At 37.2% G+C, this 26,117-nt stretch overlaps 1 protein-coding gene and 1 non-coding gene across 2 annotated transcripts in view; both read left to right on the top strand.

Annotated features, from left to right (window-relative positions):
• The window catches only part of COL4A3 (collagen type IV alpha 3 chain), a 151,166-nt gene that overhangs the window by 109,808 nt on the left and 15,241 nt on the right, over nt 1–26,117 (top strand). Inside the window, exons 26-41 of the mRNA XM_049768301.1 lie at nt 364–532; nt 3,186–3,278; nt 4,206–4,310; nt 6,993–7,090; nt 7,607–7,757; nt 8,055–8,168; nt 9,742–9,909; nt 11,318–11,407; nt 11,801–11,935; nt 15,692–15,790; nt 17,064–17,153; nt 18,044–18,183; nt 20,271–20,397; nt 21,988–22,068; nt 22,426–22,524; nt 22,973–23,020. Coding sequence (XP_049624258.1) covers nt 364–532; nt 3,186–3,278; nt 4,206–4,310; nt 6,993–7,090; nt 7,607–7,757; nt 8,055–8,168; nt 9,742–9,909; nt 11,318–11,407; nt 11,801–11,935; nt 15,692–15,790; nt 17,064–17,153; nt 18,044–18,183; nt 20,271–20,397; nt 21,988–22,068; nt 22,426–22,524; nt 22,973–23,020 — 1,807 coding nt within the window. The remainder of the gene's footprint in view (nt 1–363; nt 533–3,185; nt 3,279–4,205; nt 4,311–6,992; nt 7,091–7,606; nt 7,758–8,054; nt 8,169–9,741; nt 9,910–11,317; nt 11,408–11,800; nt 11,936–15,691; nt 15,791–17,063; nt 17,154–18,043; nt 18,184–20,270; nt 20,398–21,987; nt 22,069–22,425; nt 22,525–22,972; nt 23,021–26,117) is intronic.
• On the top strand, nt 14,544–14,728 carry LOC126002939 (U2 spliceosomal RNA). Its single transcript, XR_007493520.1, has one exon. It is a non-coding gene; the product is annotated as a U2 spliceosomal RNA (small nuclear RNA).

Raw genomic sequence — 26,117 nt, 5'->3', positions numbered from 1 at the left:
GGTTAGCTGTACTGGTTTTATTTCAAAAATATACCATTCACATGAGTATCATCTTGAAGGCCACTTGAACTTTTGACCAATCTGAATTAAGTTGGGAGGCAAGGGGAAGCTATTATTATTTTGAAGTAATGGCACTATAGGGCACCTGAAGTGGGACTCTAGGGAATTCCAAGTCAATAAAGTAAAGCTAAATTTCAAAGATCAGAACATAGCAAAAACTAGACTACACACTTATTTTAGTAATAATTCCAACCAAGATGTTCTCAATGATGGCCTACTAGGTATTCCTGTTCATGATAGCATTTGCCTTTATTAAGAGATGCGGGAACAAGTTACCATTCAAACGTATTTTTATTGTCACAGGCACTGCATGGTGTGAAGGGGGACCGGGGTCCTCCAGGGAATCCTGGACTCCCTGGGTTTCCAGGACCTCCAGGACCAGCTGGACCATCAGACTTTGGACCACAGGGAGAGACTGGTCCAAAGGGTGACCAAGGAGCTCCTGGAGCCCCTGGGCCACCTGGAGAAGCCGGTTGGTTAGTTTTCTTTCCAGTCCTGTTTTCCTGTGGCATAGGGTTGGTGGTTTCCAGAGCTAGTGAAGATCCTCCAACTCTAAAATTCTAAAATTCTAAATTTTTATATAGATACTTGCTTCTAATAAATATATCAATGTATGAACATTGAGAAAGACCATGTAAGATGTGTTATAAGAAAACTTATCAATTACCCATTTCAACAATTCAACTGAAATTTCCTAGGACAGTCTAGATCTACTACTGAGATAAATATGTGAAATTAATAGATTCCTAACAGATGAGTGGGAGCCAGTTATGATAAGGGGAGAGAAAATAATCTATGATATGTGTCTTGAGAAACCTCCTCCTAAACATCAGGTGCCCACTAATGTTACTACAAATTTGTTCTTTGTGACATACAGCCCAATATATATAATTTATTGATGAAATGTCAAACTACATTAAAAAAAACCCACTAAAGTAAGCATGGCAGATAATAGGTTTAAAGTCCTATTAATTTGCAGGATCTCTGTGTTCTGAGCATTGCTTCTGGATTCAGAAAGAATCTGATTCTCCTAGGTTTTATTCTGTTGAGGAACATGGGAGAAAACAAGATGAGAATTGTATATTAGTGACAGTTTTAGAAAGTATTACCATAGCTATGTTTTAATTTCTAAAACCATTCTAGTGGTTATTTTAGACCAAATAAACCAATGGTCTTGTTTCCAAATCTATTTTTTGTAACACCCCTCATCTCTAAAAACTTTTCATTTACAACTCCCTGGTATTTACATATGTATGACAAATTATATGCATGCATTTATGCCCATATGTATGCATATATATGTAAGACTCATTTATGCATACACACATTCATGTACATACTTTGTCCCTTACTTTTGAGTCTTCTGTTCTAATCTGCATATTAGCCAACTGCAGGAATTTCAGGCAGCCTCTCACTAGGAACTGGAGCCCCTATCCATCAGCAGAGTGTTGGGGGCACCCTTTATCTTCCCACCCCATGATACAGCCCCCATCCAGGCTGCCAACTTTTTAGGACCAAACTGAATGAGAGACAACTCAGCACCCCTTATATTCTCTCCTGGGAGGTGGGCTGCAGGTCTGTCTGGAGCTGACAGGAGGATTTACGTGAGACCATCTCAGTATGAGGCTTCTCTTGCTTTTTTTTAGAATGCAAATAGAGGGAGGGTGCCCCAGCCTGGATAGGGCAACTTTAGGTCCTAAACCTAAATGAGAACTCCTTCCACAGATGGCATCAGTGTCCCTGGCCTGGTAGGAAGCACCTTGGGGGGAAAGGGGCCCATTCTTTCTGCACCCCACTCCTCCATCTCAGAGCCTAAGTTCTCACCAGCATTTTTTTCTTCCTTTGTCCCCCCCCATCATTGTTCTCAGGCGCCTTCTTCATGCACCCCATTCCACCCACCCCAATGTTCATTCTGTTCAGCAAAAGATGGTTAGCTCTTGGGGAATCAACTGGACAGTACTCGTTGAATCAGCAACCCCAGGCTCCCTTCAGTGGGGCCATAACAGAACTTCCTGTTGGGGAGCCAGGAGACTAGAGTCCCCTTCTCTAGCCCCCTCCCCTGTAGCTTTTTTTCTCTTCCTCCCAATAAAAACAGAAAATTCTATTTATATGAATTGATGTTGTAGGTCTAGGTAAACAACAAACAAAAACAAAAATATATTTTTCACTGCTATAAAAAAGATGATTTTTATATTTTGAATAATTATAGAGAAGCTTTTAAATTATGTTTTGGAAATATTGAGACTATGCAAAATTCAAGTTTCAGTGTTCATAAATCAAGTTTCATTGGAACCTGGTTATAGATATTCATTCACGAATGATTTCTGGCTGTTCTTATGCTATCACAGAAGAGCTAAGACATTGTCACAGAAACCATATATGCCACTAAGCCTCCATTATTTGCTCTCTGGGCCTTTAAAGAAAAAATTTACTGACTTTTCTTTTAATCCACCTTTTAAAGTCTTATCTATTCTTTCCAACTGTGAATTTTAGTGATGGCCTCCAATGTCACAAAATCATAAATATTTTTATGTCACCATTATAAACATATTTTCTATAAATATATGTACAAAATGATCAGTGATATATTTTAGTAGTGGTCACAAAGATTAAATCATGTCATTTTAAAACTTTAACAGCAAGGTAGGAGTTATTCTCCCATGACACCTGATGTTAATTATGCCCAAGCTCTCAGGTTTTATAAATAGAAAGGTGGCTAGCCACCAGATTATTCTGGCCACACTTCACATTTTATTCAAATTACTTTACTGCCTTGCTGAGAAAATTAGTGCCCCAGTAAATATCCTACCAGCTGTCACTAAGATTTCAAACAAATGCCCAATGTTCACTTTTATTTAGAATAGAATTTCATATAAAAGGCCACCATGTTGGACAATTAATGAAGACAAGAATTAGACAACAGTAAATGACAATATTTGTCAATTGAACAAGAAAGTTTCTATGTGCTCATCATCCTAAAATAGTCTTAAAGCAAATGTGAGCAGATATTAATTTATACATTTCTTGATATAGGCTTGTGAGCCCCCCTTATAATCTTATTTTCCTTTATTACAAGAAATGCTTTATTATGTATACCAATCCTACAATCACACTTTTTTTTCCAGGTCCAAGGGGAGAAGATGGCATTTCAATCCCAATACCAGGCATCCCAGGGCCTCCGGGACCTCCAGGCTGCCCTGGCCCCCCAGGTCCATCTGGTGAGTATTCTTTTTGCTCATGATGTTTTTGCTTCAGAGAACAGCCTGCCTCTCCTCCAAAGTCTGTCTCTGTAGTTAGAAAATTGCTGCATTTTGTGCTCACTTCAAAATGAACATAGATTAGTTCCAAGAAAGAAAAAGAGCATGCAATTTGTGGTAACATAAATGGAGTTTGAGGATAAGTTGAGTGAATGCAATCAATCAGAAGGATATAGATACAGAATGACCTCTTTCATATATTGAAGTTAAAGATATACAGCAAGATAACATAGAGGAGACAAAGGCAATAAGAGAAATGATTTCGGGAGTAGGACAAAAGAGAGAGGTATTTGGGGTACTTGTGGTAGGGAGGTGAGTACACAATGGGCATGGTATTGGAATTATATTAATATGAAACAAATTAAACTCATTATACATTTAAATATTTTGCCAAAGGGCATAGTAGAATCCTGTCAGCAAATCATCCCTTTACTGCTTTTGATTATTGGCTGATATAATTTTGATTTAAAAACCTACTAGCATATTCAGGAATTCAGGAAGAATTCAGAACAACATTCTAGAATTCTAGAACAACATTTTTTGTTAGGGAAGCAAGAAATATTTGCCCATGGTTAATATAAATTTCTAAGATTCTTTATTGGAAAGCATAGCTTCTTTGACAAAAAGTAAATTTTCCCCACATGAAAGAGACTCATCTAGTTCAATACAGCTAGAATATTTTCTAATTGGATTATATTTTCAATATTATTTGCAACTCCTAATGATGAGACTATAAGAGAAGAATGGAGAGTAAGATATACAGTTGGGGTTATACTAAAGTCAGTTGTTAATTTCAAACAAAAAGAGGCCTTGGGTAACATAAGGATGTTTTGTTTAGGGCAAGATAAAAAATAGTTGCTAATATGAATATATGATGTGCTTTTTAAGGTGTTCCTGGATCCCAAGGAAAATGCAATGATCCGGGCCTTCCTGGACCAGATGGTGAACCAGGAATTCCAGGAATCGGATTTCCTGGGCCTCCTGGACCCAAGGGTAAATTAAACTAATTAAAATAGAAGATATTTGTGGGTATTAAGAAAATATAAATACATATCATGAAAAACATAAGTGATATTCATAATATATTCTAAAACAATGCATCTGGGGTGAGAGAGATAGCACAGCAGTAGGGCATTTGCCTTGCACGTAGCTGATCCAGGACAGACCTAGATTCAATTCCCAGAATCCCATATAGTCCTCCGAGCCTGCCAGGAGTGACTTCTGAGCATAGAGTCAGGAATAACCCCTGAGCATGGTTGGGTGTGACCCAATAAATAAATAAATAAAAATATATAAAATAATGCATCTAAGCTAGTACTATATTCCAAACAAGGCCAATGGTAAAGATCATGCTTGGATGAATGAGACTTTGGGTTCACTCTGGGATCCACTTCACACCCAAAAAATCATTTATTCCAAGAGCCTTACATGAAAGTAAAATTTTCAGTGTTGTGAGGTAAGCAAAGGCAGAATTTACAAGGACCTGTACAGCCTCATCTGTTATTTTGTTTTAATGTTTAGGGAAAAAGTCATATGGAAATGGTGAATCTCACCACGAGGTAGTTGATGAAATTTCTGATAGTGGGCTTAAACTAATCTTTTTGTTTATCCTTAACAGATATCGTCCCTTTTAGTACTTACATATTTCTTAGGGAATAAAACAACTTCTAAAGCACAAATAGCCAACTTTTCATTTATGCAAAAATATTATTTCTTATCAACAGGAAAACAAATCTAAATGTTTAGTATAGAAGTAGTTACCTGTGGCTTCTTAATGGCAAATACAATAAAATCTCATCCTAGATGATTTAAAACTAATCTCAATGTCTGGATTTGCATAGAGCTTTGGATTTTATGATAAATATGCTTGTTTCAACATTATTTTAAATATTTAGAAAATACCTATTTTGAGTTCTTTATCTGTTAATGTCATCAGTTTATACCATATATCTCCCTAAATATGGGCATTTGATTTCTTCTAATAAAAGCTTGAAATAGAGTTATGTCTCATATGTGGTATTAAGACTGGGCTTAAATCCAAGTGCTTGGATTTTTTTCTTCCTGTGATATCTAAAGTAATGTAGGCTGGCCTGTATTTCAGCTTGACTACAATTAATGATTTGTATCCTCACTTGAAACCCTCTGAAGTCAGCCTTTTAGAAGGGAACCAGCGCCAATCTCCAGAGAATTAAATTGAATTGATTCTAATAAAAGATGTGAACTAATTTTGCCTTAAGGAGCAGGAAGGATAGCGCAGCAGCAGGGCATTTGCCTTGCATGAGACTCAGGACAGACCCAAGTTCAATCCCTGGCCTCTCACATGGTTCCCTGAGCCTGCCAGGAATGATTTTTGAGCGCAAAGCCAGGACTAACCTCTGAGCACCACTGAATGTGGCCCAAAACCCAAAAAAGAAAAAAAGAAAAAAATTGCATTAAAAGGATCAAATTAAAGGCACAAAGAAACTGAAGCCAGAGAGATAGCATAGTGGGCAAGTCATTTTAAGATACTTTTCTTCTCATAATTTTCAGACCTAATAGGAGATGGTAAATGAGTATATATGTTATTCTTTAAATAAATCGTCTATTGATCATTTAAAAAAAAGACACTTTTCTTGCAGGCAGCTTATTGATCAGGTTCTATTCAATCCCTGGCTCTACAGAAGGATTTATACATCTAACCAGGAGTTATCCTTGAGCTCCAAATAAAAGTACAACTTGAGTATGGCTGAGTTTTATTTGGGGGCCCAAAACCAACCAACCAACCAAACAAACAAAAAGGAACTCTTTGAATGTAGTTTTGCCTCCTTAGATTTTCCTTTTTTTTTTTTTTTTGAAGCAAAGAAAAATATGTCAGACCTTCCTCAATTTTCTTTTATACATGCATAAGAAATAAACTCATTACACTCAAGGAATGCTCTAGGGTATTTGGGACATAGTTCTCCTGAGATGGCCATCTAGCTCTTTGTTATATGTTAAATTATTTCTAATCAGTCAAATGGCCAACCAGTATTAATGCCTTAAAAGAACTGATGAATCAAAATTGTACAGTATTGAACAATGTTTGTTTTGTTTTGTTTTGTTTTTCACTAGAAACCAGTATACTAGTTTAAATTGGATAGATTTTTGCATTTTCATTTGTTTACTTGGCTGGTTTGGGGACCACGTCTGGCAGTGTTCAGGGCTTGCTCCCTGCTCTGTGCTAAAATATCACTTCTGATGGGGCACCATATGTGGTTCCAGGATCAAATCTGGGTAGGGCACATTCCAGGCAAGTGCTCATCTTCTGTAACCTCTCTACAACCCTACAAGAGCATTCTTTTTTTAAGAGTTAGCTTAGCAGTTAGTTTTTCCATCACTGAAACTTTCTTAAAGATATCTATAGATTCTTGTCTCATAAGAATTATGAGCCTTGGGGCTGGAGAGATAGCATGGAGGTAAGGTGTTTGCCTTTCATACAGAAGGTCATTGGTTCAAATCCCGGCGTCCCATATGGTCCCCCGAGCCTGCCAGGAGCGATTTCTGAGCATAGAGCCAGGAGTAACCCCTGAGCACTGCCGGGTGTGACCCAAAAAAACAAAAAACAAACAAACAAAAGAATTATAAGGCTTATTATGAAACTCAACAAAATAAGAAAGAACGTAATCATACAATTTTTCTCTTTTTTTTCCCCTAAAGGAGACCGTGGACTCCCAGGATCAAGAGGACCCCCTGGTTGTCCTGGAGACATGGGAAAACCAGGGTTTCCTGGGACGCCAGGAGCCACAGGAGCCAAGGTTTCTAAAACTTAAATCCTATCACAGATATGATCCAAGATAGGACAGTTAAAGTCCTTCACCAGGACAAATTTGTATGTAAAAACTGTCAATAACTCCAAGTAATTCTTAAGTTTTTATGAAGCCTGCCTTTTATTTTAAAGGAACTATAAGAATAAGAAGATAGGTTTGCCTCTCTGTGTAATTCTAAATTTTCAGAACTTTGCTGATATTTAAATTGTGCAAATTCTGAAAAAGAAATGCAGATCACCATCTCTAAAACAATCAAAATGGATATTTCTAGACTGTCTACAAAGAATAGTGGTGGCTACACTTTCTAAAGTACAATCATATAGGAAAGTTAATAATTAGTATGAAAAAGGGGGCATTTCTAGAAATGGGTTTATAATGCAAAGGGAACACAGTTATCCTTATGAGAAATATTACTTTCATGTAAATAGTTTTAGAGCTCAATCAGTGGTATATAAAAATCTAAAAGCGTGATAAAGTAAAATTGACATTATTTCTGTCCTATAGGGAGAACCCGGATTGAGCATGGTTGGAGAACCAGGAAAACCAGGGTTTCCAGGGCAAAGAGGTAGCCCTGGGGAAAAAGGAGACACTGGATTCCCAGGACTTCCTGGTCACCCTGGAAATGCAGGCACCAGAGGACTGGATGGGCCACAAGGTACGGCACAAGTGTGATCTCTTTGCTGCAAATACAGCTACACTGCAACAAACTCATTGCAAAGATGCTCTAAGAATGAATTCTTCTCTATCTCTTAATTCAATGACTGAATTATAAATAACATTGCTGCCTTACCTTCTTTCTTTCTTCCCTCTTTATTTCCAATAAAATTAATTTTCTATTAAAAATATGCACAAGTTTAATAAGGGTTAGAAAGGATTGTAGGAGAATGATTGCTAAAGATATTCTACAACCTGAGATTTTGGTGCCTGAATATATTTTTGAACTGTGTTTCAGGGGATCCAGGGCATCTTGGACCACCTGGAGAAAAAGGCCCTCCAGGAAAGTGCGAAGAAGGGCCACAGGGACCTCCAGGACATCCAGGCTTAAAAGGATTGAAAGGGCAGCAAGGTGAGAGGAGATCCCAACAGCCAGCACCAGGGAGCCTAAAGTAGTTTGCTTAGTAAATTTGCATGTGCCATAGTATTCAAGACTTGAACAAACACTGAAGACAAACATAGAGATAAGCGCACGTATATTCACACATATAAACAAAGACCATTTGCTGATTTCAGAGCTATAAAATATAGTGAATTTATATTTTTTATTAAAAAAGGAAAATACAGTTAGATGCCTGTTATAAACTAAAATAAGATGCTCTCAAAAACAATATTTAAAAGGAGGGAGAAAAAAATAGACATAGAGTAATCTCACTCATTTGTGGAATATAAGAAAAATAAAAGATAGTGTGGTAATAATATCCAGAGACAATAGTGAGGAGAGACAGGAGAACGAGTCTATGGTAGGAAGCTTGTCACAAAGAGCAGTGAGTGTAGTTAGGGTAAAGAAGGGTCCACTATGACAATGATAGTTGGAACTGATCATTCTGGACAAGAACTGGGTGATGAAAGGGAATAAAGTATCATGCATGTTACCCCCATACTAACAATAGGGAAAACGACTGTGTCTAAAAGGAAAATAGAGAGAGACAGAGGGATAGTGAAAAAAAAAACAGAGAGAGAAAGAACCAAATTGCCTGCCCCAGAGACAGAGGGAAACTGGGGACACTGGAGGCAAGAAATGTGTACTGTTGAAAGGTGGTGTACATTCTATGACAGAAATTCAACGATGAACAATTTTGTAACTATAGTGCTTAAATAATTATTTTTGAAAAAAAGAAGGAAGAAGACCTATCAGACCATGTTGCAACATCTTCTGGCATTTTAATAAAGGATATTGAACAAGGGAGAAAAGGAGGGAAGGAAAGAGGTGTGAGAGATGAACATTTGACTCATTATGCCTTTGCATGCATTTGTTCCCCTTGTATGTGTGGAAGACAGAGAGATAATTCAGTATGCCTTCCATGCATAGTCCTCTGAGCACTGCCAGAGAAGCAACCTTCTACCAAGAGTTCCTTAAGAGTACCATCAAGTATGTCTCAAAAGAAAACAAAAGGGTTTTAAAATATATAAATTATGGTCCATTATAATGGAAAACATGCTTTACTTTTCCTGCTTATTTCAATCTGATCTGTGAACTATTTTTGAAAAATAATTATTTCAAACTCATCTAATGCGTATGGGCTATCATCATACTGCATACATATGGACATATATATCCACTAAAAAACTTTGACCGAGATGTTAATTACAATAATGTTATTATTTTTAAAGACATCTGGTAACTCTCTTCCATGTGAGTGACTCTGTGTATATTGTTTGGCTCAGCTCAAAGACTGAACAGTAAACTTTGAAGACATATTTGTAGGCCAAGAAAACATCTAAATTCTACTCTGATTACTGTAAGGATTATTGAAGCAGAATATTACTGTCAGAAGGGGTTTTAGAAATTTTATAAATGTTTAAATCAACCAGATTCACAGGGGTTGGGTTTTGCTATAAATCATAAGATAAAATGTTTCTAGCCATAAAAACTAAAACATTTATAGAGCTGGTGGTATGTCATTTTGTTTATTCATTCAAAGGCAGAAGAGGTGTGCCTGGGCCAAAGGGAGATCCAGGCATTCCAGGTTTGGATAGATCTGGATTTCCTGGAGAACCTGGACCCCCAGGAATACCAGGTCAACGAGGTGAGATGGGGCCGCCTGGTCAGAAAGGATGTCCAGGAACATCAGGAGTTCTAGGACCACCAGGTATCTTCATGTGTGATTTATTTCTATTACTGGGTCCATCTGAATGAATGTAGGTGGAGGCCTTTGCCTCTACAGGTCTTTCTTTACATTTTTCTCCTGAATTTCTTGTAAAGAGGGAAGAGGGTGGATAATGGTGGTGGTAAAGAAGTGATCACAGCTATTCAGGATCTAACCATTTACTATATCATCCCTTTAAGGGTTTAAAACATATTTACCAGTATTCAGAGAATTTTCACAACTATATGAAAGAATGCTGGTCTTTTATTTGCTTTTCTTATGTTGTCTTTGCCTGTATGGGACAATAGGAGGCCTCACTGAACAAGACAAGAAGTGTTTCCTCCTCTTGTGTTTTCTAGAAATGTTGCTAGAAGAACTGATTTTCTTTAAACTCTGGTAGATCTGTTCAGTAATGTTATCTGGGTCTTGGATTTTCTTAGAGGGAAGGATTTCTTTAGGTTTTTTGTTTGGTTGGTTGGTTGTTTTACATCGCCTATTTGATTCGCTCATTTGTAAAAGACCTATTGAGTTTTCTATTTCTTTTGGAGTTAAAGTTGGTCATCTGTGTTTCTCCCAGAATGCATTAATTTTGTCTAAATTATCTAATTTACTAATTATCTCTCTATTTCACCATTTTTTTAGAGTTTATCTGTTTGTGGAGATTATATAAACAGCCATTGCATAAGAACTCATCTTCTATAGAAAAGCCCAGAATAAGCATCTAATTTAGCAAATTAGATGGTTTTTTTTTTTTGGTTTTTGGACAGCAGCACCAAATTAGCCTTTAACTTAATATTACTGAGCTACATTCACATCCCAGCACTATTCCACCCCCCAGAGATTCATCTATGAACAATAATTCACCTCTCTTTGTTGCAATAAATTTTTAAACTAAGCAATAGTAGATACAATCTTGGGGCCAGAAGATAGCACAGCAGTAAGGCATTTGCATTAGACGCAGAAGGACGGTGGTTCGAATCCCGGCATCCCATATAGTCCCATGAGCGTGCCAGGAGCGATTTCTGAGCATAGAGCCAGGAGTAACCCCTGAGCACTGCCAGGTGTGACTCCCCCCCAAAAAAAGAATTAATAGTAGATACAATCTATGAAGACAATGAAATAAGGGTCTTCATCAGAAAGTGATGGGTCAAAGTTTGAGATGAGGAAATATTCCAAAACTCCACCATATTCCATTCTCATCCAACATGCTTTTCTACTACTAGATTCTATGGACATTATGTTTTTAGAGGAATAGTTACTAAACCCTTCACTGGATAAATGTAGTTATTTTCCTTTTTGCAGAAGTCATTCCTTCAATGCCCAGTCTATCTAATTTACTTGCATTAGTGGTTTTATTCTGCTTATCTTGTTCTGTAGACATATGCTTCTTTGTGTTCATTTGCTTCCACAGGAGAAAAAGGAATGATTGGGATGATGGGCTATCCTGGAAACATAGGTCCTCCAGGACTTGCTGGGGACCCAGGCATACCAGGAGAGAGAGGTAAGTGAGTGAGTGTCTTTCATGCTATCTAGAGGCAATTGTAGTGTTCATATACTTGGCTGTAAAATAAAGTTCATTTTTTCTCTACTGAGGAAAGCATTTTTCTTTTCTATTTGTTGTATTATTTTTCTCCCATTTGAAGGGAACTGTTTTCCTCCCTATAATCTGTTTTCCTTTTATAATAATGATCTGTATTCCCTTTATATGGCTGTCTGTTAGAGAATTTTATTTAGCAAGTTTTCTTCCCTCTTAATCTTGATATTTCATTTGTTTCCTTCTGGTTTTATGGTCTGTTTTGTTGTTTTGTTTTAGTTTGGTTTTAGAAAGTACTGTTCAGTTTAAAATGTTTATGAGCAATTTGTAGGCTTATATTGTTGCTCCTTTTTTTTTTAGGAAGCCTTGGAATTCCAGGAACAAAGGGTAAAAGAGGACCCCCAGGAGACAGAGGGGATGAAGGAGAGAAAGGCGCTGCTGGGCCATCTCAGACAACCCACTTAGCAGGGGAAAAGGGGGAACCCGGTCTCAAAGGTACAGATGCCTTAATAGATTTAGAACTTCAGAGTTGATGAGAAACTAAAATATGACCCAATTTCTTTCCTGATAAAAGACAGTGAGTCCTGGTCTTTGATTGGATGCCCATGGTCATGAAGGCCAATTGATGGCCTGAATTTGACCAGAATTGGATTTTGTGTGCTTTGTAGAATAATATTAACATGTAGCCTTACATTTCAAAATTAATTAGCAATTTATATTTTATTTATTTAAATGGTCACTAATCTATTTCTAAGTTATGAGACTAAAAAATATTTTTGGCCAAGTATCATGAAAATTAAGCTCACAGAAAAAAAATTTTTAAGTGGGAAAAGGATTTCAGATCCAAATCCAATTCTGTTTATTGAAACTTAAGGCCTGGTTTATAAACTTTTTGCAGGCACAGTTCTGCTTGTAAATATGCCGATAGGGGATGGATACATTGCACAGGCCAGAATGTCCAGATAACAGGACCCATCAGCAAGAACTCATAGAAAATTTTACCCCTTCCTCCACCCCCTCAATTACACTTTATTTCATCAACTTTCAAGATGAATTTTTCTGATTGCATCTTTTTTTTACTCTATTCAGAGAAAATGCATCACATAGTTGACATAGTTGAACACAATACATTTGTTTCCAGATAAGTGAAAGCCAAGTAATTATTTTAAAAATAATAGAAAGAAAAATAGAAAAGGGAAGAGAAGAAAGAAATTTAAAAAAAAAAGAAGTGAAAATTATTCTATCTCCAATTAAGTCATTAATACAATGGCAGAAGTTTTTGTAAACTCTTGTTGTTAACGTTATCCATTCTGTTAAATTGACGTATTCCCATAGGGATGATAGCATCAAACAAATGAAGTTGTCCAGAAATTCAAAGCAGTATGACTGATACTATAACTTTTAGGGATTTATACTCAGCTGCCAAACCTCCTGGAAAAAGGAAGATATAGAGGAGGGTGCTTAAACTTGCTCCAGAAAGCCCTGGTAATATCAGCCCCCAAAACAGTGTACCCAAATATTGGTCAGATTTGTGTCCCTGAGGAAAATCATAGAATGATGCTGAAGCAGGGCCAACCGCAAATTGGTGATTCTGGGTGATGAATGCAGCAGGCATGGCTGCAGCAGGGTTGAGCCTTGGCCAGCTCTCTCGTCCTGAGATAGCCAGCTATCTGCTGCGTGACCAGTATACTTATGCTTTTTCAAGGCTTAGTTTCCATCTCATTTGAGAATAGCATGAGCCTCTGGAGATGCCCAGTGCAAACATCTCTGCTTTTTAAGATTTCTTCTCATGTTAACAATATTTTGGAGAACTATTATTAAAAGAAAACATGTATTTTAATAGGAAATTAATGCTTTAGAAAGACTTGTTATTATTATCCATAGCTAGCATGAACTCATTAAGCTAAAATTCAAATCCAAATTGTTTCAAGTTATTTGAACACTTTCTGTGACAGTTTTCAGGATGCGTAATAACTCAAAATCAAATTTTAAGAAAGTCTGTCTTTTGATTTTTTTGATTAAATTTAATTTTAAGTAATTTATGAAATTGTTGGATAAAATAATATGTCTGCAGAAAGTCACGATTGGAGAAAGAAGTACTGGCATACATGTTCAGTCCTCAAAAATAGTTCACTAGATTCACTGCACTTTTACTAGACTATTCTAGATTACTTAAATAATGTTGGAAACATTTTAAGAAAAATAGAAATTTTAGGACTAGAGACAGAATACAATGGGTAAGACATTTACTTTGCATGACACAAGTTCAATTTCTAGCATTGCATGATAACATAAAGCACTACTAGGAATGAAACACCACTAGATGGGGCCCTAAAAACATATAGATAGATAGATAGATAGATAGATAGATAGATAGATAGATAGATAGATAGATAGATAGATAGATAGATAGATAGATGATAGATAGATTGATAGTTGATAGATTGATAGATAGATATAGATAGATATAGATAATATATTATAGATACGTATATTACTATGTGTGCCTATATACAGCAAAATTGACTTTAACATATGAATACATAATAAGTACTGAGTCACAATTTAAGAATTCCTCTTGAAAGAATAAAGGGCCTGAGCAATTGCACAGTGGTAGGGTGTTTACCTTGCATGTGGCTGACCCAGGATGAACCTGGGTTTAATCCCCGGCACCCCATTTGGTCCCCCAAGCCAGGAGCGATTTCTGAGCGCATAGCCAGGAGTAACCCCTTAGTATCACTGGATGTGGCCCAACCCCCTCCCAAAAGAATAAAGGGACACATACTATTTTTATGAAAATAGAGAGGAATACACACTACTGTATACTAATGTTTGGAAGGGCAACTATTCTACTCCAGATTATGGAGAGACATACCATCCTGTAATAAAACATGGAGGAGCATATTCTGTATGAAGCGTGAATGAACACATGCTATTCTATACAAAAGTGTGGAGGGACACATGGTAGGGCACAAAGTATTCTAGAATATGGAGGGACACATACTTTTTTATACTAGAGCATGAGGGATGCATACAAAGTATTGAAATTCACATACTATTTCTATGCTTCTAAGAAAATTCCTATGTACTAGATTCATGAAAAATAGCTTCTTGGCCTTTTGGCTAAGATCAAGTGTAGATGCCTGAAAACATTAATTTTAGCTTTTTTAAGTATGTAACACAGATTGAATTATAATGATAAGTCCAAACTAGGCCTCAACTACACTTCAATTCCTTTACTTCCTTCATCTATTTTATGGCACTTTCTGAGAATGTGGGAGAGTTTATGTATAAATAAGCACAGTTCTGGTCCTCTTTGAAAGTTTGTCATGAAGACTTTGTCATGCATGTGAAAAAATGAGAAGTGATACAAGGTAAAAATTAGTGGGTTTTTATGTGATTTTATTTTATTTTGTTTTATTGTGTTTTTTTGGATCACACCTGGTACTGCTAAAGGCTTATTCCTAGTTCTATTTTCAGGGATCACTCCTGGCTCTGTGCCCCTGGAATCACTCCTGGCAGGTCTCAAGGGACATTGTGCAAAGAATTGAATCGGGTCAGCTTTAACCCTGCACTATCTTTTGGTTACTGATAGTTTTGTTGTTTTTTTTTTTCAGTTCCTTTTACTTTTAGTAAATGTTTAAATTGCATGCAGAAATTGTTGTAAGACATTTTGGTTTGGAGTTAATTTTAAGTCCTAATGCTTAGACATCAAACTCAGTCCAATTCAGTTAGAAACTCTGAAGGTGGTACTCAAAATGATTGGTTTTATTTTCTATTATATGTTTTATTATTTTCCATCTGGTGGTCTAGGGGTAAGGATTGGCGGTACTGAGTTCATCTTTCATTGTGTGAGGCCTGCTTTTGATCTTCCACCACCACCAAAAAGTAAAAGATAAAAATTCTACCTCATGAAAAAGACGGAAACTCAGTTATTAGGAGAGCACACAGTGAGCACAGCCTCAAATGAGGGAGGCCTGGTGTTGATCTCTGGAACTGCCTCCAACCACCCAGCACCACTAGTGGTAACCTTCGTGCCCTCTGACTACTTCTGAAACATATCCATCAGGTCCACACTACTGACTATCACTGGGCGTGACCCAGGGTCTTTCACTGGCATCACTGTTTGTGGCTCAGATTGTAAAATTAAAAATGTTCTGCAGTAACACAATGATAACTCATGGACTTTAATCAGGCTGTCACTGTGTCTGAGAATCTAACCTGTTTCTTTAATGTGGTTTTTGGCTATAGGGATGGCAGGAATGCCAGGTGAGAAGGGAAACAGAGGCCTCCCAGGACTGCCAGGATTCCAAGGCCTGCCTGGACCACCTGGTTCTCCAGGATCACCAGGTATAGAAATAACAAGTTTTAAGTTTCCTTTGCTTAACCGTAACAAAACTTGACCTCTAAACTTAACTGGCTTAAATGTAAATCCTGTCCCAACAGCATTCCAACAGAAATTTGCTACCAAATTAAACCCCAAATTAAGATGTTCTGGGCAGTACTAAACCAAAAATAATGACCAATGTGAAGTGCCTTTTTTGCACTAGACATTTCTCTTTTGAAACTAAAAATTGTATTATAAATCACTACCTATAACTTATCTAAATGATAACTTGTTACATAAAAGTGATAATAAAATGCTTAGAAGTTTTCTAATTGGGGCCGGGTAGGTGGCGCTGGAGGTAAGGTGTCTGCCTTGCAAGCGCTAGCCAAGGAAGGACCTCGGTTCGATCCCCCCGGCGTCCCATATGGTCCACCCAAGCCAGGGGCGATTTCTGAGCATATAGCCAGGAGTAACCCCTGAGCGTCAAACGGGTGTGGCCCAAAAAAAAAAAAAAAAAAAAAAAGAAGTTTTCTAATTGACCTTTTAACAAGTTACTGAGTTTTCAAATTGTTTTTCAAGACGGCATTGTATTTCAGTAAACAATGAAAGTAATTATGTGTAGTTATCATTTTATCACACAGAATACAAAAATGTACTCAAAAGTCAGTTCTTAGTAAAGTTAACTCTTACTCTTCATCAAATATACTCTGGTTTCAGCAACAAAAGTGTTCTGATCTGTTCAGAAAACATAGATGCCACCTTGAGATACCATACAGTCAGCACAGGCAAAACTCTCATTAGAAAATAATTTTATTAAGAATGATGGGCCCGGAGAGATAGCACAGCTGCGTTTGCCTTGCAAGCAGCCGCTCCAGGACCAAAGGTGGTTGGTTCGAATCCCGGTGTCCCATATGGTCCCCCGTGCCTGCCAGGAGCTATTTCTGAGCAGACAGCCAGGAGTAACCCCTGAGCAGTGCCGGGTGTGGCCCAAAAACCAAAAAAAAAAAAAAAAAAAGAATGAAACTAGTCCCCCATTTCATTGTGATCATATCCTTAGTAAAAATATATAGCAGTACATGTCAGTCTTGCATTTGGAAATCTATTATTCTCAAATTACAGGAACCCCTCTTTCTTGCTCACCTTGATCATTTTTTTAAAAGGTAGCTAAACAAGTATCTCCAGCAACTAATCTGAATGGTCTGGATTTGTTTATTTTGTGCCAGTGTCAACTATTTGTTGTTGACCTACTATTTTCAAGAGCTAATAAAAGGTTATGACTTTGTATTTGTTCCCAAGGCCCCAGAGGAGATCCAGGCAGCTTTGGGGATCCTGGGGAACCAGGCCCACGTGGAGATCCAGGAAGCATGGGGTTCATGGGAGTGCCAGGTGAGGCATAAGGTCCTGTCATGAGCTTACAGACCCATGATGGGTCTCAGTGTCATATTTTCTATGTAGTTTATTGTCCTGTTTCCCTACATGGTTGAAAGTTTGAATTAAAATAGTTATATATTTACTTATTTTTCCTTTGATTTGGGGGCCATGCCTAGTTGTGCTTAGGGCTTATTCCTGGTTCTATGCTCAAGAATCATTCTTGGTAGGGCTTAAGAGACCATATGGGATTCCAGGAATCAAACTCAAACCTGCTATACTATCTCTTCAGCCCACACCACATCTTTATTTTTTTTTAATTTTTTTATTTTTGGGGGGGTCACACCTGGCAGCGCTCAGGGGTTACTCCTGGCTCTATGCTCAGAAATTGCTCCTGGCTGGTTCAGGGCATCCATATGGGATGCCGGGATTCAAACCACCGACCTTCTGCATGAAAGGCAAACTCCTTACCTCCATGCTATCTCTCCGGCCCCAATATTTATTTTTAAATCAAGGTTCTGCAAGAGCACAAATGGGAATATATATATATATATGTTATAGAAAAATATCTATTAAAACCATGTGAATGTGATACAGTAGTGATTTTGAAAAACCAATAACTTGAAAAAATAGTTTTTGGTGCTAAAGAAATGGTCTAGGAGTTAAGGCACTTATCTTACACATGGATGACCCCATACAGTCCTCTGTACTGCACTGGTCCCCCCAAGAACTTCTAGGAGAGATGCCTGAGTACAGATCTGGGGATAAGCGCAGAGTACTGTTAAAGTGTGTGAACCAAAAGCCAAAACAAGAAAAGAGGGAAAATGTAGTTTGAGTAGAGATCAGCAGTAGGACAATTCAAGATTCCCATGTTTGCCTATTTTACCTAATTATTCTCCTTATTTCAGGTCTTAAGGGAAAAAAGGGAGCTTTGGGCCCCCCTGGTTTAACTGGAAGACCAGGAATCCCAGGTGTTCGTGGTCCCCAAGGGAATAAGGGAGAGCCCGGTTATTCAGAAGGTACAAGGCCAGGACCACCAGGACCACAGGTAAGAAGATATACACACTGAAGTCTTTATTCTCAGGTGATATAATACATTCTTAAATACCATACCAAGTATTCCCATTCGATGTAAACAGATAAAATAGAAAATATTTTTATATTTCTGGCAATTGTTTCTTTTCACTTCAGCTTTTGGTTTTATTTTTTCCTAGTTTCAATCCCACAAAGAATTCTTAATACTGTCCCTGCAATTACAGTGTATTGCCAGAAGGAGACAGTAATAGACCCACATTATCTTACAGAATTTGTGTGTGTGTGTGTGTGTGTGTGTGTGTGTGTGTGTTGTGACATAAAGTGGATAGTCTTACAGTGGACTGGTCTTACACAAATCTATACAAATGAGTAAGTGGTGGTCCAAAATAAGGTGGTCCAAAAACACCTTACTTAATAGTCCAATTAGAGACAAAAAAATAGTGTAAGTTTAGGGTATCACTAAAAGAAATTATAACCCACAGCTAATGCATTTGTATTTCTAATTGTATTGTGCCTTTAAGTATTTTATTCTTTTATACAGAAAAAATATAATCTCTGTGCAATTATATAGAAAACAGTTATTTTTTCTCATGGCAGTTTTCAGAGTCTCTGTCAGCTGACCAGTATGTCAAAGTATGGCTAGTATGTTGAATCAGGCAGCAATCAAATGTTTTAGTGGGACTATTTACAATGGTTTCCTTTTTTTTAATTTTTATTTTTTTTATTTTTTTTGTTTTTCGACCACACCCGTTTGATGCTCAGGGGTTACTCCTGGCTAAGCGCTCAGAAATTGCCCCTGGCTTGGGGGAACCATATGGGACGCAGGAGGATCGAACCTCGGTCCTTCCTTGGCTAGCGCTTGCAAGGCAGACACCTTACCTCTAGCGCCACCTTAACGGCCCCCATGGGTTTCCTTTTGACCTTTCTGTGGATAGCTCTTCCACCAAGAGTCATAACTAGGCCACTAAAAATGTCTATGAATAAATTCCCATAAGCACCAGTTTGAGCATGAGATTTCATGAACCCCTAAGGAAATTAAGAGGATGTTAGGAGCCTGTAAATATCTTAAAATGGAACAAAAAATGTGAGGTAGAGTCTGTATTTTCTTAGGAGATAAAACTTGGGGCTTATATGACCCCTCCACCCCAATGTAAAGCTTATGGAAGCTTTTTCATTACTTCCTTTTGAGCAAATTAACTTCTTTATTTCTATACATTATATTTCTAGCAGTAATAGCTCAAACAACTAGAAAGGCAAGTTTTAGGAGTCAAAAGAACAGAAAGTCTAATCACTTGGAGTGCAAACAAATTTCCTTTTCCCATCATTTTAGAATGGGTCTAGACCAAGGAAAGAATCTTTCTACTAAGACATTTTCTCAATGATGAATCCCATTTTACTTTAATTTTTATTAAATTAATCCATGGTTTTATTTAAAAAAATGTAGGATTGTCATAGATGACCATAAAAGACATTTTTAGAGCTGGTCATTAACCACAAAATAATCTGGCTGGGAAATCAAAGTTTAATGTTTTAATCAGCTACTATAAAGATTTTGTAAGTAGGTAATAAATGTGTTTTTTTATCTTATCAAAGCGAAAGTACAAATTTAATAAAATTATGTTATGTTGTCTTATAAATTTTTGTCATACATAACATTTGCATACATAAAATATGTAAGATACAGCCATTTAGTTTCTTAGTTAATAATCACGATTTGAAGTAACAGTTGGTGTGATTATTAATAAAATGTCTCCCACTTGTGTCTAAATCTTCATGAAAATTAGAACTTAATACTACTATTTTTCTGGTGAAAGTAGAATGTATGTGCATAAAAGCTCTGTAATCAAAAAGGTCATATGGTAACAAGAACTCCATGGTCACTTTAATGTTTCATAATTGTTATCTTGAGTGTCTTCAGGAAGACCATTTTTAAAGAGAGTCGTGTTTCCTTTTCCCACAAATCATGCAACCTTTCTGTTTCTAACAGAATAGACCTGAATGCTGAAGTAAATAAATAAGCAAATAAATCTAGTTATCATTTTATTCTGATAACATATCCTGCTTGTATAAGAATTTTAAAGGTGTTTGACTGAATTTAAGGGAGATCCAGGATTACCAGGTGATAAGGGAAAGAAAGGAGAAAGAGGGCTACCTGGCGCACCTGGATATTGGGGGCCTGCTGGACCAGATGGCATCCCTGGAAGTCCTGGAAGTCCTGGTGAGCCAGGTGAGTCTTTGTTTTACAACTTGGAGAGTTGGAAATATGACAGGCTGTGGTTCTCATCTCCTAAAGTCATCTCAGTGAAAGGAAAGTTAATTTGATTACTGTATTATATACAGTTGCTTTTTTTTCACCAATGAATGAGAAAGAGCCATGATTTTACTGATGTGTCAATTAGTTGGACTAAAATCTAAACACCCAAACCTGTAAATAAAAACAGGAGTTAATAGAAAATCCACAGAAATAGAAAGTTAGAAGTTAATAGAAATGAAAGTTAATAGAAAATTCATAGAAAATTCTGGTTTCTGACTCCTTAAAAAAAATCCTAGTCAACAATTACAAAATGTTAGTTTATTTCAAGATCTTGGGAGATTATGTGTACATTTTTTAGTGTTTGGGTAGCAAAATCTAGAATGGCTGACTCAAGCATCAGGACTGAATTTATCTTTTGTCAAAAACCTAGAGACTACAAGTGTGAGGTCTGCTGAGGGCTCTCCCCATGGCAGTCAAATGACTTGTTTTGTTTTCTTTGTGTATGTGTATGTCCTCATTCCTTCTTATAAGGACCTGTCCATCCAGGACTTTGCATCAAATCTCACTCTTCATAATTCGAAGGCTCAGGTTTTATAGATGTACTTTTCCTTTTCCTCTTTCATGAAGGAAAAAAACCTTTCACTAAAGACTCTCTTTCCAGTGACACCAGAGGTCCCAGAGGTTAGATCTATGATATATAAACATGGGGCAACACAATTGAATCCAAAGCACTGTTGATGAATCAGTTTCCTCTGGCATGTTTTCATTTTGACCATTGGCTTTCTTTTTTTTTTTTTTGCTTATCACTTGCATTTTTTAAATTTTTACTCTTATTTTATTAAAAGACAGTTGTGAAATGCCAGGGTTAGTAGAGGGGTTAAGGCACATGCCTCGCAAACAGCAGACTCTAGTTCAATTTGTGGTTCCACATGGTGGCCGAAATATTGCCAAGTATAGCCCCGGAAGTCCCAAGTATCACTGTGCTGACCTGATGGTCTCTAACCACACAGGGTTAGAGCAGTTTCACTTCTTCAGGCAGGCCCTCGCATTGCATGGTCCAGCCTAGCTGAGTAAAAAGTGTCAGGAGGAGCCCTTTGGAAGCCCAGACCATTACTTTCTCTTCACACACACACACACACACACACACACACACACACACACACACACACACACACACACACACACACACATCTATTATGAGGTGCCACATTCAAGTCTTTACTTAAAGTTGTAACTGATATTTTTAAACATAGAAAAGTTCTGTGGATTTTCTATTAACTCCCAATTAAAGCATCAAGTAGAAGCTGAGTGACCAATGAGATTAGGGTTATGTACACACCTTTGGAAACAATTGGAACAGTTCTGCTGCACACTTACCTAGGAAAATAGCAACCAAAACAAAGCCTTCAAAAGTTTAGGTGACAGAAGGAAGGCCTTCTTGCTTGGCTGGGAGAAGGGGATTAGGGAGCTCTGTTGACTAAGAAGAACCAACCATCTTGACCATTGTTAATAATCATCTCTTTTTGATGTTCTTTTTTTTTTTTTTTCCCTCTCTCTTGATAGGAATGCCAGGTCCCAAAGGTGATTTGGGTCATAAAGGAATCAAAGGTTATGCAGGCTTTCCAGGAGTTAAAGGCCTTCCAGGTTTCAATTTTTCTCATTTTCCCTTTTCTGTGGGTGGGACAAACCTCAGGACTGAGTTATCTACAAATCACTATATCTGTGTCCTGCAGATAGCTCCCAGTTATTTCATTTCCAAAGAAACTGCCTTTTAAATGATGCTAGATAATTAATTTTCTCTAATTCAAAGATCTGCTTTACTCTTATGATAATATGGACCTGTTCCTTAATTTTTTTTAAATATAAACAGTATCAATGAACTCTAGTTTAGAGAAATAGGCACATTTAGCAGAATCCCACACATCCTAATATAAACCTGTGTTTATATTACTTAGTTAAGAGAAAGGAATTACTTGTCTTGAATGTTGTTTTTCATTTCAGGTCCTCCAGGGTTCCCAGGTCATCCTGGGCAAGTAGGTATGAAAGGTGAACAAGGATGTGATGGAATTCCTGGTCCAGCAGGGGAAAAGGGAGAATCAGGTACCACTTACTCATGATCTTGGATCCATCATTCTTGTCTCACACAGAAAAATTAGTGACCATGTAATCCTTCACTGTTTGAGTTAGTCTTATCTACCTAGACTGGGATTTTTTGTGTGTTTGTTTGGCGGCCACACTCAGAGGTGTTCAAGGGATTACTTCTGTTTCTGCACTCAGAAATTATACTCAGCAGGCTCCAGGAACCATATGAACTGGGGACTCAAACCCAGGTTGGCTGGATGCAAGATAAATGCCCCACCTGCTGTGCTATTACTTCAGCCTCCTGAACTGGAATCTTTAACAGAATCTAGGTGTATCTAGATCTTAATCTTAATCTAAACTTAATCGACTATCATTAAATCAATCAGTGAGGAACAGCTCATTGATCCCTACATAATGAAATGAACTTTATATAAAATATTGATATGCCAAAATTACCAATTTTTAGGTTTACTGGGAACACTTCCAGGCCCAAGAGGAAAACCTGGCCTTCCAGGTAAGACTCTCTCCATTTCCTTGAACCTTGAAATGGAGATTTTTTCAAGGACAGGGTTTAATGGAATATAACAAGCTTAATTTAATAATAAAGTAATAAAGCAATTATATTATTAGTATAAAAATATAAACTTTATATATTTTTTGTTTTGTTTTGGGGCCACACCCAGTGACACTCAGGGGTTACTCCTGGCTATGTGCTCAGAAATTGGTCCTGGCTTGGGGGACCATATGGTACACAGGTACACTGGGTCAGTCGCGTGCAACGCAAAAACTCTACTACTGTGCTATCGCTTCAGCCCCTAAACTTTATATATTTTATATAAAGCAAAAAATTTCTTGACTGAGATCAGAAAAGTGAACAAAGAAGAAAACTGGTCTAATTTCCATTATAAGAAAGTCTTCACAATAAAGTCTTGGCTTTGCTGCTGTTAGCATGGTTTATATATAAAATATATATTAAAATATAAATATAAAATATAAATTAAAACTTGGAGGTGAAATTGAATGTTTTTCTGTGAGTACCCTTCTTGCCTTTTTGAGGTGTGATATTAATTTTTCATTCTTTTATATTCATATAGGTCTTATTCCAACCCGTGAGCTAGCTTGTGGTTAATCTACTGTTTAATTAGAGCTACCCAGTAATGCATGTCAATTTATTAATTTATTGCCTGTCATCTAAAGTGGTGTTAGTGCTTTGTTAGAGTGCCAGTCCAGATTTCCTATGCCAGTGTTTTGCAAAATAAACACCTTCTCTATTTTTTAGGGGCAATACTAGATTGTTAGAACTTTTATATTGGTCCTTCTCTGACCTGACTCCTCTAGATAGAAATGTTTTTTTTGTTTGTTTGTTTTTTTAACAAAGAGACCTGTTCCCAATGAAGGATTCTGGTTATGGAGGCTCATGAGAATTAATAATGAGTAGTCTTATGTTAAGGACAAACGCAAAGACAGTAACTTCTCATGAACCAGAAGCCCAGCTCTGAAAGGGAAACCAAGATTATATGATAGTTCTTTGGATTGAGGCCAATGCCTCTTTGTGTCTCAGACTTTCTTTGCTTCTCCATGAACATAAGAATCTTCCCCCCCACCTATTGTACTAATAGTTCTAGAATTATTTTTATGTTCATTTTCCTAGGCTCAATTCCCAATTTTATTTGAAATTAGAACACTTTAACATTTAATTGGAAATAAAACTGATATAACATGATTAGACAATAAGTAAAAAAGCTTCAAAAAACAATTAGTCTAATGATATAAGTAAATGATTTTTCACCTCAATCGCTGTAGGATAACTAAATATAGAAACGAGTTCTTTGAAACTCAAAAGGTTTGAATTTTTTAATTAATTTTACTTCTCCCAAATACTTTATTTTTGAGTAAAATGTTTTTGTTTTACAAAAAGAAACATCGTAACAGACATGTTGGGGTTTTTTGTTTTTGTTTGTTTGTTTGTTTGTTTGTTTTTGGGTCACACCCACAGTGCTCAGGGGTTACTCCTGGCTCTCTGCTCAGAAATAACTCCTGGCAGGCATAGGGGACCATGTGGGATGCTGGGATTTGAATCACCATCCTTCTGCATGCAAGGCAAATGCCTTACCTCCATGCTACTCTCCAGCCCCATTAACAGATATGTAATATATAATTCTCTACAATTCCTTGTGCCTCAGACCATCGATGGATCCTGTTAAACAAACGTAGTATTTCAGAAGTGAGATGAAATCACCTAGTCTTCTCTTAAATGAACATTTTCAAAAGTTTTAGAAGACAACAACAAAGAGTTTGCTATTAGATATTCCTAAATTTTAGTTTCATCATCTCCTCACATAAAAACTTCCCATGTCCTTCCCTTGACTACTAGCTTTACCTTCCCCTTCCTTCTGCATTCTAGAATCTATTTTTTATGCATTTTAGCTTCCTGGAAGGACTTAGTAATGGGAGAGAGAGGAGAGGTTATATGCTATTTATATATTTTCCATTGGTGAATATCAAAGCACAACCTTTGAAGTTTCTCAGTGATGAAAAATACAAGCAAGCCTTTGGGATCCTCTTGGGAAAATTCAAGCATTCCTTCCTTCCAAGGTTTATTTAGGTAGATAGAACTGCAGCTCCATTTAGTCCTAGTCTGAGTTTAGCTGGGCAGTATTTCAGATACATAAAATTTAACTTTTTTTCCTTTTTCTTTTTCTTTTTTTTTTTTTTTTTTTTTTTTTTTTTGGGGCCACACCTGTTTGATGCTCAGGGGTTACTCCTGGCTAAGTGCTCAGAAATTGCCCCTGGCTTGGGGGACCACATGGGACACCAGGGGATCAAACCTCGGTACTTCCTTGGCTAGCACTTGCAAGGCAGATACCTTACCTCTAGCGCCACCTCACCGGCCCCAACTTTCATTTTCTATGACATTTTCAATGATTTAATGTCATTGTAATTGAGGTTCATTTTATCATGGTAATTGTAGCATCTAGTTACATGGCACTTCAAAACGTACACTGTGGTTTTTTATCTACTTAGTAGCTCATTTGATTTTTAAAGATATAAGTTAGGTTTCAGGGGTCTCAAACTCAATTTACCTGGGGGCCGCAGGAGGCAAAGTCGGGGTGATCCTTGAGTGCAAAGTCAGTAGTAAGCCTTGAACATTGGGTGGTGTGACCCAAACAACTAAAACAAAACAAAACAAAAAAAGATTCCTCTAGGGCAGGGCCACAAAATGTTGTATGGAGGGCCATTTGCAGCCCACGGGCCTCAAATTTGAGATCTTGTTTGAAATAAAACTGGAAGTGTAATGGTGAAAGACTTTTGAGGTTAAATGGAGAGCTCAAGGCAAAAGTAAGTCTCCATTCAATTCTTGTAGACTTAAGTTTCTCTGACTTGCTTCTTTTTATTTAAAAAAAGAAAAAAATGTAGGAATGTAGGGGGCCGGAGAGATAGCACAGAGGCAGGACATTTGCCTTGCATTCAGTCAACACAGGATAGACCCTGATTTGATTCAGTCATCCCATATGGTCCCCCAAGCCAGGAGCGATTTCTGAGCACATAGCCAGGAGTAACCCCTGAGTGTCACTGGGTGTGGCTCAAAAACCAATAAATAAATAAACAAA

Source organism: Suncus etruscus, chromosome 2 (genome assembly GCF_024139225.1).
Source record: "Suncus etruscus isolate mSunEtr1 chromosome 2, mSunEtr1.pri.cur, whole genome shotgun sequence".
In the NCBI taxonomy this organism is placed as follows: Eukaryota; Metazoa; Chordata; class Mammalia; order Eulipotyphla; family Soricidae; genus Suncus; species Suncus etruscus.
The sequence above is the reverse complement of the archived record's forward strand: the minus strand, read 5'-3'. Positions and strand labels throughout refer to the sequence as shown.